The sequence below is a fragment of the Accipiter gentilis genome, chromosome 1 (genome assembly GCF_929443795.1).
Source record: "Accipiter gentilis chromosome 1, bAccGen1.1, whole genome shotgun sequence".
In the NCBI taxonomy this organism is placed as follows: Eukaryota; Metazoa; Chordata; class Aves; order Accipitriformes; family Accipitridae; genus Astur; species Astur gentilis.
Genome location: NC_064880.1, coordinates 6,175,383 through 6,190,004, shown reverse-complemented (window position 1 = coordinate 6,190,004; position 14,622 = coordinate 6,175,383). Strand labels below are relative to the sequence as shown.

Here is a 14,622-nt window from a genome sequence, read left to right as displayed (position 1 = left end):
ACCAAAATGAAAAGCAGTAAATACAGCATAAAACTCTTTTCAGCTCTAGAACAGGTTCTGTAAGGCTGCAAATGGAGAGGAATCGCAAACAGGGGTGCTGAAGGAAATAATCTCAGTGTCTCACAGTTCTGTTCCTGTGGTTCCCACCACGTCTCTCCCACTGTCAGACCAAACAAGTAGAAGGAAACATTCCCATGGCACACTGGAATTTTGCACTCTTCAGCTTTCCTGATCTCCTTCATTATCATCTCTTTGACCAGGAGTGGATGTCTGGCTCATACAGAATTTTCTGCAGAAATCTACAGATAAGGTACTTAAATTGCTGTCTAGCAAATGCAAGCCCTCTGTTATGACACAGATATGCTTTCAGTCCACACAATCCTCACTGGGCCTCTGTATAAAATGGGGACTCTTTTGGATCACATCTTATACTCTCATTCCCTTACCTGCACCCTCAATCTCTCAAGTATTCTCTTGCTTGTTCCATGTCATACTGCTCCACTGGATTATATACTGTGTAAATCTACCCATTCATCTATCTGTAGCTCACCCAAGATACAGGAAACCCAGAGTGCCATGCACGTTTTCTGTAAACAGAAGCAAGTAGATTGCTGTAGACAAGAAACAGTTCTGAATTCCTCTTTACTGAGGGCATCTGTTCTTCACATGCAGTCAAAAGGGGATTCATAGACCAAAATCGTCTCTCCCATCCATTGCAGAAAGAGATGTTCACTCTGGCTATTACAGGTTGGTAATGATGAGTGCCGAATGCTTTTGTTGTGCTAAACTGTGAAAGCAAACCTCTTGACTCAATAATCATTTTAAACCTTGTGAGGCAAGTGCTTCATCAGATGCTTGCTAATATCAATATAAAGACACAGTTACCTTTTATCTGCATCTGCAACTCCATCTTCAGTTTTGTTCTTGTAGATAGTTCTCAGTCCTGTCATGCAGTGGTGAGTTCCATAAATCAATCACACATGAAATAGTGGGGAGGAAAGAGGAAAGCCTCTTCCTAGGCATTTGAAATGCACAATTAGTCCCACAAGCTCTCTGCCTCACCCAAGAGGGCCTGTAAATAAGTGTAGTCTTTTAAAGGCATCAGCTCTCTTTGGCTCATCTGGATCCAAAAAGCACAAAAGACAGGCTCAGAGATGGAATTATCACTAGATAATAATAATCTTTATGGAAGCTATTTAAGGGTAATTCTAATCTTTTTATTAGATGACTTTAGAAACTTCCATTGCAGGGATATGGTACAGTTTTGGAATACTAAGCAATAAGAGGTTAGGAGGGATATTTCAATCTGGTGTCTGTTTCTCCAGATAATTGGATTCCTAATCCCTGAAAGGTTATGATCTCAGTTTACTCTGCTGGGACAGAAGGTGCCCAATTAGTCTTTTATCACATGATCCAGTGCAGGCTTCAGCATTGCCTGCAAGAGACAGGTAACAATTTGCAAATCATGGCAGCAGGGAAAAAACAAAGATGATGTAGATACAGGGAAGTCAGGCTCTGATAGATCAGTTTCTGCCTTGTGTTTCTCACTGGAACAGAGAGTGGGATACGCCTTTCTCCCAGCTGCTGTAAAACAACAGCTCACAACATCCACAAACGCAAAGGATGATGAAGTCCATTCTGTAAAGGGTGCTGACTTGCTAGCTTGTATGCAAGAGACTGCTCCTGTCTAAACAGAGCCGGATAAATACTTCTCCAGCCCAGATCTAGCAGCCCACGCTGAAGTGCTCAGAAGATAAGTTGTCTAGGTAGTATTGCTGGCTGTGTTGTCAGCTTTTTTCAAGGTTATGACACTGAAAGGCAATAGCATTAACAAAAAAGCATGGGGGATGGGGAGGTGTTCTATTCTTTATAGAGAACCTGTATTAAATCACAAAATAATCCCTCAAGGACTGTGAAGTGTTTGGCTGCAGCACAGAGGAGCTTGTAAATACAGTGGAACCAAGCTAGCTCTTGTAAAACATCTTCACAAATGCAGAACAAAACACAGAGAACAAGTCAAACACACTATCCCCATCTCAGCAGGAAACAGAAAACATTGATGGGCTTAAATCTAGTCCTAAAACAAAAAAAAAATTAGGACCCAAAATCAGCAATGGTGTGTAAGGATCACTTCACAGAAGCTAATGAAGTTCACAGTCCAGATTATATCTGGTGTCTTCCTGGTAGTATTAGTGCTATCAACAACCACTGAATGTTTCATGCAAGGACTCTACCAACGAATAAGGAGAAGGAATGTGTCTCTGGAAAAGAAAGCATCCTCAAGGAACTGCTCATTTCTGAATGAGACACCAGACAAAGACTGGTGTCAAAAAAGAAATAAAGATCATGGACAATCCGACAAAATTATGTCACCTTCCAGGTACCCAAAGTGGTTGCAGCAGCACAGGGATCATTGCCAAAAGAAAATTGAGCCCTCGCGGTTCCTGGAGATAAATCAAACCAACTGGTTTGTTAATATGGGTAAGGCTTACTGTACACAGATGATTTTGCAAGTTGTTAACTACACCCTTTGAGCAGCCAAAGATCGTGTCTGAATCCTCTCACGCACCAGTGCTGTCTCATGGATGACATTTTGCTGGGTTTTTTTCCAATTCACTGCAGACCACAAAGGTGTGTACCACATTAGGTAAGAAGAATTTCTAATAAGCATGCTGACAGCCTGCATGAGAAAAATATGGAGACTTTTTAAGGTTACACTGAAAATAAAACAAACAAAATCTGTCAGAAACCAAGACTTTCTCCTTTAACAATGGCTGAGCTCATTTCCCCCTGCAGCCTGGTAAATACATCCATTCGCATGTAACTAGTTTTATGGCAGATTTCACACTGGAAGAGATTTTTATAGCCCAACCTTGAACTCTAGCAAGCACAGAATCCCAATTGGTGAGGCAGTAAGATAAGCTGCAGCATTAGCCGCAGAGCCCTGCTCCAGGACAAAGCACAGGGACTAACATTAGGTGATAGAGTGAGCTAACAGGTCATCAGGGACAGGGGCAGATCACAGCAGATTGCTGCTAACCAGCTCCCCCATGATCAGGACTTCTGACACATCCCAGCAAGTCCTAGACAGCTCTTCCAGGTCTAGGACTATACAAAGCTCTGCCAGATCCTCTCAGCCCTATTCTATTTCCAGTTTTGGTTCTCCATATACGGCTCTTCCAGCTCACTTCAGTCCTGCCTTGCAACCATATACACATGCTATTCTGTCCATCCAGGATGTCTACAGTGAGCACTGATTGAAATTATATTCATGGGCTAGGCAAAAAGCCAGGGAACTCTCTTTACTGTCACTCACTTGGCAGTAATTGGAACAATTTATAGCAAACTGAATTGTAAGGACTTGAAAATGAAACTATTTCATTTCCATCTCTGATTCAGCTGCCACCTGTAAAACTGCAGACAGGAGTACAAGACCATTAGAGCTCCACCAGGCACTGCCTGCATCTTTATGCCTTTACTTCTGTGCTCACCCACATCAGCTTTGTTATTGTAAATGCTGCCTCCTCTAGCTGGTCCCTGAACTGATCAGGGACCCCAGACTGATTTATTACCACAAGGACACAGAATAATGCAGCTGTCTGCATGTTTTACAGAAAGGTATCACGTGCAGAGTTCAAAGCTCCCAGCATTCAAATGTCCTTTCCTGTCCAAGTGGGCTGTCACCCCAGTAAAGGGGAAGCAGTGCCTGCTGGAACACCGTACTCTCTTTGGACTGCTGTTTCACATCAAGGACAAAAAAATGGGGCACAGACTGTGTTTGGCCACTAACATTTTACAAATGCCTGTGCTAGCATTGTGAACAGCTCTCCTGTCACAGGAGCCAGATTCTGACATTCACACCTGGATTGGCACCATTTGATGGTGGCCCCTTCCACCAACATCAGCCCCATCCCTAAGGTGCTTTTTGCTACTATTTCAGCCAAACTGTTCAAAGCTACACAAGTTCCAAATGCAACATTTCTATATACACAACCATAGCCTGATAATATATTTTACTGTTAAAGCTCTCGTTTGGCAGATGAAAATTGAATAGTCTATTTCCACTATTCCCATTGCAAGATAGACATTCCTACTGCACTACTTCCTTGGGACTCAAAAATATTCTCTGACTCTTCCCCATACATAGACAGGGCCTCACAGAATTTCAATTTTCCCCCCAAAACTGTTAGCAGGAGAGTGGTGGCTAGAAGGGTCAGGTTTTGAGTGTAAGAGAAAGAATCTACATCAAATTCAGTTTTCCCGAGAAAGTACAAAGCCTTGCTGAAGTAAATGCTGAAAACATTTCTCCATAAGATGCTTTTTACACAAGTCTGAATGCAATGCACATTCCCTCCCACACAAAAAAAGCACACAGATCTCTAGAAAACAATCTTTTTTTTTTCCCTCCTGTGAGTTAGCTTGCTAGAGAGATTGATATTCTTCCTTTTATGTCTCAATCCTCAGGAGACATTCAGGGCCCCTAAATTACTTAGATGTGTTTCTTCACCATCTGGAGATGAGTTAACTCTCAATGGGAATGTGCATCACTTTCATAAAGGTACATGCATTCAACCCTTCCTGACTCAGAGAGTAGAAACACCTTGGTGCTGCTGCCTTCAGCTCAGTTCTCTTCTGCCGATAGGTGTATCTACTGATCAGAGGCTGCAGAGAGAGACAGAAGAATTTAGGACTTGGCTGCTTCTGGCCATGAACATTGTTCAAGATTGCAGACTCCTATACACACACATATAGTGGGAACAGACCAATTTCCTGCTTAATGGTTTCCCACGACATAGTTCTACAGAAAACAAGGAGTAGGCCAGTAGACAAATACATAGGATTTGTAATCTCAGAAGGCACATGCCAAGTTCACACACTGCAGCAAGTCACCTCCCCTCTCCAAATCCCAGGCTGTTCAGCCGTAAGAGTCACACCATCATCTTTGTGAAAATGCTGAATATCTCTGGATGAAGCAGCACTATATAAAAATGCTAAAATTCCCTACATATAAGAGAGAATCTTTTTTTTCCTCTAGAACACCTGAATTTCTGTGTGTCCACATCTTATGCAGGGATACTGACAGAACCACTACAAAACCTGGAATAGTTTAGGTTCAGCTTCCCCAGCTCATCCTTTCTCTTGCGTTTGAACAAATTAAAATCCCAGGATCCAATGACCCTGAAAACTAGGTAATTTGGGATATGGATTTTAGAATTCAGGCTATCACTGCTGAAAGGACAACAGAGGCAGGGAAGCTCTGTATGCCACACTGACCCACTATTGCTCACAAAACAGCATGTGATTCCTGTCTTGTGAGCGAGTGTGGAAAAAACCCAAAAATCTTTCGGCACAAAGTAAGACAGGATTTCAGCTTCTAAAGTTCATTAATACATAACTGTCCTCTCCAACTCCCTTCTTGATCTTTCCCCTTAATCCTCCTCTCCCCATCCTTGGGCAAATGTTGTTCCACCTTTTCCTGGAAACCTCAACTGCAAAGATTTGAAGAAGCAGGGATACTGCAGGGGATTGATGCAGAAAAGAACTTTATAGAAAGCCTACAGCGCATCACTGGGGAGGAAGCTTTGTGTTTCTGGGTGGCTAATTAACTTCTACTTGAGAAGACCAGATGAAGAATGGTATGGCACAGCACCAAGTATACTCTTAAGGCTTTACTGAGCTCTAGAACACACACAAAAAACCCCCATATGAATCTCTTGCATGTTATTCCCAACCTTTCCTTTATTTATATTGACCAGAGCTAAGGTTTATACAGTAGTAGAGCTATCCCCCACAGGTTAAAATATGACTCAACTGTGGCATACAGTGGCCTTATGCCACACAGAAAATAATTTATAATCTATCTGAAGTCATTTCATCAACCCTTGGGACAACGGCTAACAAGACTGGGAAGATGGTTTATTAGACCCTCTTTCCATTAGGTCAAAGTCTGAGAAACTACTCATTTCCCACAGTGTGCTGATGTTTCACAGCCTTATTTGCAAACACTGTGTGAGATGTAAATTGCCTGAATTTGCCCCTTATATGGAACAGGCATTCAGTTTATTCCCTTATCACTAGTAAGTCAGCTGATTTGGGGAGCAGGCCTTGTTTTTTGGCTTACTGGGACACCTAAAAACATGCATCATCTTTATTCTTTGTGCTAAATCAGTGACAAGGCACTGTTTCCCACAGAAATTGAACCACTGCCTAGAAGAACTTTCCACTCTACCCTAAAAGAGGAGGAGGAAAGAAGACTCCAGCCTTTATTAAAATGGCTGGGCTATTCAGCATTCCCCAGTTAACAAACTGGCCACTGATCTAGCACTAGAACAAAGAGCAGATGCCAGGATCTCCCACGTCAGTTAGCACCTAAAAATCACTGCCAGATCAGAAGAGCTGCCCAGTACTAGTCTAGCCTAGCCTAAGACAAGACATCTGAAAGGTGCCAACCAAGAGTTAGACTGTAGGAAGCAGATCCTAACCTCTTCTGTTGCTGAGCTCTCATCACTTTCAACCCCTTAGAGCAGCATGCCAGATCCTGTGTTTTAGCGAGGTTCTCACTGCTTTCCTTGCTCCCTGACAAACTGCCTATGTAACACATCTCTCAGCCAGCACGTTCATCTTGATTCATTATTGACAGAGCCATCTGATTAATGAGCAGATTCTCCTCCTTGTTGTTTTCATGAGAAAACAGCACAATGGTGCCATAGATTTTTAATTCTTCAAACCACTCTGGCTTTGGCAGCCTGATGAGAAGTCAGCAGAGGACAGTCAGGGGTTATAGTTTTGTCTGGATTTGTTCTGTTTTCAAAAAAACCATTTGGGTCTTCATGTGCAAAGGTTGTGAACTCCAGTGTGTGAACTTCTCTCTCAAGACAGTGCACTCATGAAGTCTGGGACAGATGCCCAAGCATAGGTTTCCTTCCATGGGAATCAATACATTGGGTTGGTAACCCACTGTGCCTGCAGATCACCGAGACCTGAATGTTGAACCAAGTCACACTGTCTCAGCTGACCCCAAAGGAATGCTGAACTATGTCGTTCAAGTGTTTATCATTGAGACAAATCCATGTGGCCACTGAAACATGTGGATTAGAACACAGGCTTTCCTGTGATCTAACTATAAAGGCAACTGTATAGAAAGGATAAGCACTGACAGTATTAAGAGTTATCCTCAGAAGAAGGTGTAAAAAAACTTGACAAACATGTTCATTTTGGGTTTTACTCTGAGTTACACAGAAGAGCAAAAACCTTATTTCAGACAGTAAAGCATGGGCATTATTTTATCCAGTGCTGGGCCTCTTTGCTTTAGACATACAGCTGCAATAAGCCAGCCATGCTGAGTTTTATTAAAACTTACAAATGTTTTAGCAGTTCTGGGAGCTATAGAAATTAACTTGGCTAGATATTTAGCTCCACCTTAAAATGAAAAATATCTTTAAAAAGCCAGACCAGCATTTCATTCCTTAAATTGTAATTCAGCAGGTGCAAAACTCCAAGTATAAGGCAACCAAAGGTGATTTAAATAAAAAAAAACTACCAGTGACCTAAAAGACAAACCAATATGTGAGGTGAAAGGCCTAGTTATTAAGGTACCAGACCAGAAAATAGAACTCTTATGTACTCTCCCCTCCAAGGAGCATGACCTTGATTAAGTAGCAGTGACTCAGTCTACTCACCCAAGAAATGGGGAGAATATGGTCCAAGCTCCTAAAAATACTATACAAGTACTAAGGTTTTCCAACAGCAATTCAAGATGTGTTAAAAGCAATTGACTGAACAAAGTACATCTTATAGAGTGTGCAGACACTGCATTTTTTTCCCAACGAGTGTACAACCCATGATGCACAGCTTGCCCACACTCCTTTGAAAGCTCAGCCCTCAGCATCTCACCAGAATAAACTTATTAAGCCATTAGCAAAGGCTATAAAAATGTAAGATAGAACTGACTGACTTTCTTCTAATGTTTGTTCCTGCCATTACCTGCCTGGGCCAGAAGTACCTGTCCAGACATTGGAAAACCATGTGCAGCCATTCACCTTCCAAGTTTCCTTACACCAGAGGAGATCCAGTGAGGTACAACCAGACAAATACTAAAAAATTTTGCAAACACAGCTAACATGAATTCATGTAGAGACAAAAAAAAGAAGTAGTTTTAAGTACATATTTGGAAACTCTCCTTTCTCCATTGTCCTGAAGTTTTTTGATCCACTGGCTGTAGAGGGGAAAAACACCCCAAAAAACTCCTAGCTGTCACGGGTAAAAAAACATTGTCCCAAATAAGAAGGATGTGCTGACCAGAGCAATGACGTAAGCCTGCGCAACCCCTAAAACCAAAAACGCAGGAGGTACACCCCTCCTTCCTCCTCCAATAACAATACAGTCAACTGCATAAAACATTTTGCCACTCAGTAAAAAGTGGACCTAGGATTCTGGATCAACCTTGTAGAAGAGCAGAGGAGCAGCAATATCAGAATCTGGTCCACCGATTCTCTCATGGGGAATCAGGTTTTTTTAGACTGTGGAACAAGGTCAAAGGTACCAGGACAATCCTAGCACTCTGCAGTGGCCCTTGTTGTCTGCCTGGCAGAGGATCTCTCAGCCTAGGGCACAGGGTGCTGCAGCAGTGATGGAAGAGCAATGCTGCCATCTGTGGATAATCAGAATTACAGCCTCCACCTAGACAGGCACTGGACAAAAAGGTGTTCAATGTTGCATGAATTTCAAATCTCTAAGCATTTTCTATTAGAGGTCCAGTTTTTTTAAAATGAGTTTAAGCTAACTACTAACAGACTCTGCCTGCTACCAGGACAAAGCATTAAGAGTGCATTTTAAGGGCAAGTGCAGGACAATTACAGTAGTAACAAAACACCCAACATGCTATCTTCCTAAAGGATACTCAGCAGACTGGTTTCTACAGATTCAGGAAATTTCTTCGGGAGGATCCTTGCATACAGCCCATGTCTATCTAGATATCATGCTATTCTGCATTTTTATCCTCTAAAATTATCTCCAAGTGCTATGACCTTGGGGCCTACTCTGTACCTCAGAAAGGCTGAAAAATATTTCCCAGGCCTAGCTGTCTTGTAGAATCATAGAATGCCCTGCAAACCCAAACAGGAAATCACTTCAAAGGAGACAATGATAGTAAGATAGTGTTGCAGGTAAAAGCATTAGATCCACAATGATTTATAATCACTAAACTTTACTGCAGGAACTTCTTTCATTCTCTCCTACTCAGATGGATTTTAAACTAGAAGCAAAAACTGAAATCATCAAGTTTCACAAATCCCTCACACATCAAGTCTTCTTTGTATCTGTTTTCAGCTATGTGCATCACAGATAATAGAGGTGGCACAGCCAGGAGGTCTCGCTAGACTCTTCAAACCACTTTAACCACATATGGACAAAAAAAAAAAAAAAAAAAGGAACCAGAAAGCATATAAGACAAGTAAGACTTCTTAGTCTCCTTAAACTAATTGTACATGCATTTGTATAGAAGACTGCACCAGTGGCCAAGACAGGAAAATTTCAAAGCATGCTTTAGACTCATTTATGACACACACAAGGGAGGCATTATACCGTCACAGTCCTATGGAGCAAATAAAATCATTACAAGTCAGGAGCAGAGACCATGGCACTGGAAGAATGGCTGACCACACAGGTGAGGATGAAAAAAATCCATCTTTATTAAAAAGATTGAAAGTTCAGCTGAAACCTCCTTACAAATGCTGAACAGTACATGGCACAGAAAACTGCATCAAAGCAAATTCTGCTCAGGGATGAAAATACTGAAACTACTCTGAAGTCTGCCATTAGTACGAGATGATCACTGCTACTGAACGTTTCACCCAGTGATACAGAAGGACAGGACTATGTGATTCATAAAAGGACTCTTACACAACAACAAAAAAAACTATGATCTTTCATGCACTTCTACTATAAGCACGGCAGACAAAGACCCTCCTCCTTCCAGGAACATGCTCTAATACATGTGCAAAAATACAATTGGAGGGATATAAAATAATCAAACACAGCGTAATTAACAGAATAACATTCAGACACTTTATTGGATAAGAAGAAAGGCCAGGAGGTGCTTTAGGACACATTTACAGATGGGCTACAGATCTGTTCATCTACCAGTGTAGACTCACACTGCAACACAGCTCATCAAAGTGAGACCTGAAAGAAGTTTAAAAAGTTTATACTCAGGGAAAGTAGCATGGGAAAGGGAAGAGAGGGGTAGGGAAAGAGACCCAGCATCCTCATCACAAAACAAACCAATAAGGAACCTCTTTTACCACTCAATGTCTATGTGGATATTATTTTGGTCTACTTACGTTGGTTGTCACCTGTAAGATTAGTTCATATCTAAAGTGTTTTCTAGTACTAACATGCTTTTTGGAAAGCACACAGAGATAAAGCACTTTACTTTCAAAGCTCTCTACAACAATGATGTCGGCTCAGCATCCCTGTGAGGTAGGCAAATATTAACTGTTTTCCAAGACATGGAGAAGTTAAATGACTTCCTCAAAGCCACAGTGAAGAATGTGTTATTTATTATTAATATCCTTAAGAACCTGGAATGATATTGTTTTTCACAGACTGGGAATTGGAGGCAACCAGCATCTGCTAGTAAGGAATTAATGAATTTTTGTCTTACTCTTACTATTAAACTGCTTTCAACCACCCCCACCTTGAAAAGTGTTCCACAAACATATACATGTTTTAGTGAGCTCTTCCTTCATCTCTGTAACAAAAAGCACTCGTCCTTTCAGCAGTAAGCAGACATCCTACACAGGGGGCCTTTCCCTGCTAGTAAAGGGTGGCCTAGATACAACTGGAGCTACCTACACTGCTCCACCAATGATCATATCCTAGATCTTTTCACCGTCACAATTACAGTTATGAAAGATATGAGCCAAGTATTAGTTACTTTAAGGAATTTAGCTTGAGTACTCTAGTTTATGTAAAAGGAGTAGAAAAAGATAATTATCCATTCTTGTAAACTGATAGCTATAGAAAAACAAGCTATCATAAAATAAAGCACGCAGCTGCTACATAGGGTAGCAACAAAGCCATGCTGGGATTAACCTAATAAACCCACATATCCCCAATTGCAAGGTTAACAGATTCACCAGGTTAGTCCACATCCCTAGAAAAGCTTTTGCTTTGTAGAAAGTGAAGTGGGTCTCAGTCAGGCTTTTCTTTATTCTGTAGGTCCACAAAGAAGTAACAGTAGATACTGTGTTGTGTATGTATTGAAAACAGTTTCCAAAACCTTCTGGATATCTCCCTCCATCCAGCTGAGCTGAACTTTTGCATTTTCTCCTCATGTTTCTAATCTAAATTAATATTTTTCTGTAGATGTCCGTCTCGTCTTGTGCCTAGTCAGATTAGAGAGATCATTTGCCCAACTTTAATAAAAGATGAAACTGTGGCTCATAAGATACACCTGCAAAGAATCCTTCCCATTGACTACAACTCAGCTGTAAAGCAGGAGACCAACAGCTGGGTAACACTGGATAACATGAAGCCATCAAAACAGTCACTAGCTATACCATGTCATCTTGTAACATCAACTCAGCTTTACTACTGCCAGTACAATCCACTAATATAGCACTCAGCACTTCCAGATGAAGACCACAAGGGCCTAACTTACCTATGACAGATGCAGGGTAACACCATGCTAGTTTATTGCTAGTTTATTGCTCACATTTAAAAGCCCTTCATATAGTGGTTAGCACACTCCCATGTGGTTCAAAAGCAAGGTTGTCCTCCAGGCACCAGCAGCTCTAGTTCAACACCTGTTAACAATTCCCCTGAAGGTTTCCACAACTCCTGTAAACAAACTTCTCACCAAAACCCTGCACACAGGAAATGAATACTTTTTCTTCAACACAGAAGAGAATTCAGTTGCTACTGAGCAACACAGTATGGATCAAATTCATCTTTGCAGTGGAAGTCACACTTTTTCCCAGTTGTGTTTGGCATGTTTTTCACACTGCTACATAATTAAAACAACCAGTTCTCCAAACGGCTACATGAATATCAAGGGACAAGATCTGCAGGAGAAAACAAAACAACACCGTAAGGTGTAGCGGGGGGGAAAAAAAAAAGAGGTGGGGAACTTCACTTCAGAGCTAACTTTTAAATGTGATTCAGTCACACAAACTCTGGACTCTACTAGAAAAAAATCTTGTTAACAAAAATGATTTCTTCCTGTTTCCAGCACTAATTTTTATGCAGAGCCAGTGCAATAATCCTGATTTCTTTCTTCTAACTCTGTATCTCTCTCTTTTGCTCATCTGGGATTCTTTTTAGGCTTCCTGTAAAAGACATTTGGCTATAATACTCTAGGCCTCTAAATAAACAGAAAATGAGAATTGAAAAAATAATTTTTTAAACTAAGAATTTGTTCTTCCACTCATGTCCAGCCAGACAAATCTGGCACTCTGTTGGCTGCCCTTTAACTCCAAGACTGCCATTGCAGAGAGTAAATTCTAAGCAAATGCAAAAATGGAAACCACTTGTTTTTCTATGCATTGAGGGCTTTTCAGTTGCATGACTTGCATTTATAGCTTCAGCTTTCACAGCGGAATATAAATTTACTGGGTTTGGCTTAAAGTTTGTGCAGTGGGCTATTTGTGCTCCATTTTAGCACCAACAACCCACAGAGATACGCAACTTTGAATTTTCTAGACTATAAGGACCAAGCAGAAGCAACAGTTAATGAATCTAGTGCATTTCATGGGGTTTGGAAATAAAAGCTCAAAATTTGGCTAGGGAAAAAAAACAACAAAAATTAAAACATACAGCAGATGAAGATGAACTATGCTCACAAGGGAGTGAAGTACTAGCACCTACTTTGCTGTGATGCTAAACATTTGGCAGTGTTTTCTGTTTACCACACAGGAGCCACCTGACTCCTCGACCATGGTAAGAAAAGGAGTCATAAGAGCAATCACGGTGCTTGTGAAGGGAACAGAGAGTTTGTATTTGAGGCTGAATCTTACTTTCATTGAGTTGACAGTGAAATGACTCAGTGGCAGAAGGATGAGTTTCTTTAAACATTTCCTTGTCCTCACGTCACCTTGCTCCCCTGAAGGAAAGCTGCACAGCTCACCCCTTCCAAAAAAATAACAAATCACTTTTTTAAAGTCTGTTGTACAAGCTAACCAACACCAGAGATTATAAAATTCACAGACAACCAACAGCTCAAGACAGTCTCTCCGTTCTTCCCACTGTCCATAATGGGTCATCTACCCACATCATCCACTGTTAATCAGCATTAATACTGAATTGTGAGGCCTGACTCTACTGCTCTTGTTACAGTTTGGGCAGAGCACCGGCTGGTGCTAGCGTAATACCAAAAACATAGAAAAGCCCCAAGAGGAGATTGAGTTTGGCTGTCCGCTGAGGAATTTTGTTGAAGCTCTGACTCCGAAACTGCCTTTCCAGTGAAAATGCCATCGGGATGGTGAGTAGTGGCAATGCCATGCTGATGGTATAGCGTGTGGCCAGCACACAGAAAATCAGGTAGGGCAAGAAGAGCAGCACGGTGTAGAGAATATAGGAGAACGCAGGGCCGATGAGGATAGCCAAGGTGACAATACCCGCCTGCTGGTCAGACTCCATGTCTCGTGTGTTGTTGCTGTGCAGGATGGCCTCAGTACTGAGAGCTAGTGGGATAGCGTAGAGCAGTGGTGAGACAGACAGATAACCAACCTGCACAGCATGGGCAAACATGACAGCCAGGGGCCCAAAGGTGATCAGGATCACCACGTCTCCAAGTGCAACATATTTAAATCCAATTCCTGTGGCAAGACACAAGAATAAAATGAAGCATCATCAAACAACTCAAAAGAGAATGGATAATATAACAGATCAGCCCTTCCCACAGAAATATTGTAAAATGACCAACGCACATGTAGCTATGGCCAAGAAGCATATTTTTTCCTTTTTCCAACCATAATAAAGTAAACACAGCTTCTGAATTTTTTCAGTCAAACAACGTAACAGAAACTAAGGGCCAGGTTCTAATACCCATCTTCACATCTAGAAGCACCTATTTATGCAGAAACTTACAGAAATAAGGTACTCTTTAGTGTGATCACGCATACTAGAACCTGATCCTGAAGAAAGATACAAAAAGCTCAGAACAAAACACAAAACTGGCAAGATTCTTTCAAGGAAACTAACATAACTGTTTGAAAGTTTGACAGTTTGAAACCGAGTTTGGGGTTTTTTCCTAATAATTACATTTGTATCTACTCAACCCAAGACGACAATAAAAATATCCTCTTCTTATTAAGAGCAAACACAAACTGTTCTACATTCACAATGAAACTCCACCTAGAGAATAACAACAAAACATTCCAAAACAAAGAAACAGAGTCCACCAATGGAAAAGAAAATATGCAGTGAGCTATACTGCTGAGGGATACGAGATCCACATCATGAAAAGTTCCAGAGACAGTTCTGATGAGCACCTAAAGCCATATACGTAAATAACTGTCTCAACACCACTTGCCAACTGAAGAACTTAGCATGCCTCTTCCCACATCGTCCCACAACAATCAATGGCAGAGAACACAAGTTTATACACCAGTACTCCAGGAA

The 14,622-nt window shown here is 41.3% G+C and overlaps 1 protein-coding gene across 9 annotated transcripts in view; it reads right to left on the bottom strand.

The window, feature by feature from the left end:
• The window catches only part of UBIAD1 (UbiA prenyltransferase domain containing 1), a 45,146-nt gene that overhangs the window by 29,233 nt on the left and 1,291 nt on the right, over window positions 1–14,622 (bottom strand). For 3 of the 9 annotated variants that reach the window (XM_049807370.1, XM_049807358.1, XM_049807378.1), the window contains exon 3: window positions 10,043–13,817. The exons of 2 other annotated variants lie outside the window; for them this stretch is intronic. In XM_049807370.1, the coding sequence (XP_049663327.1) occupies window positions 13,330–13,817 (488 nt within the window). In that variant the 3' untranslated portion in view covers window positions 10,043–13,329. Of the gene's footprint in view, window positions 1–10,042; window positions 13,818–14,622 lie in introns of those variants that run through there. 4 more of the 9 variants (XR_007506893.1, XM_049807400.1, XR_007506895.1 and 1 more) reach the window with 4 other exon arrangements.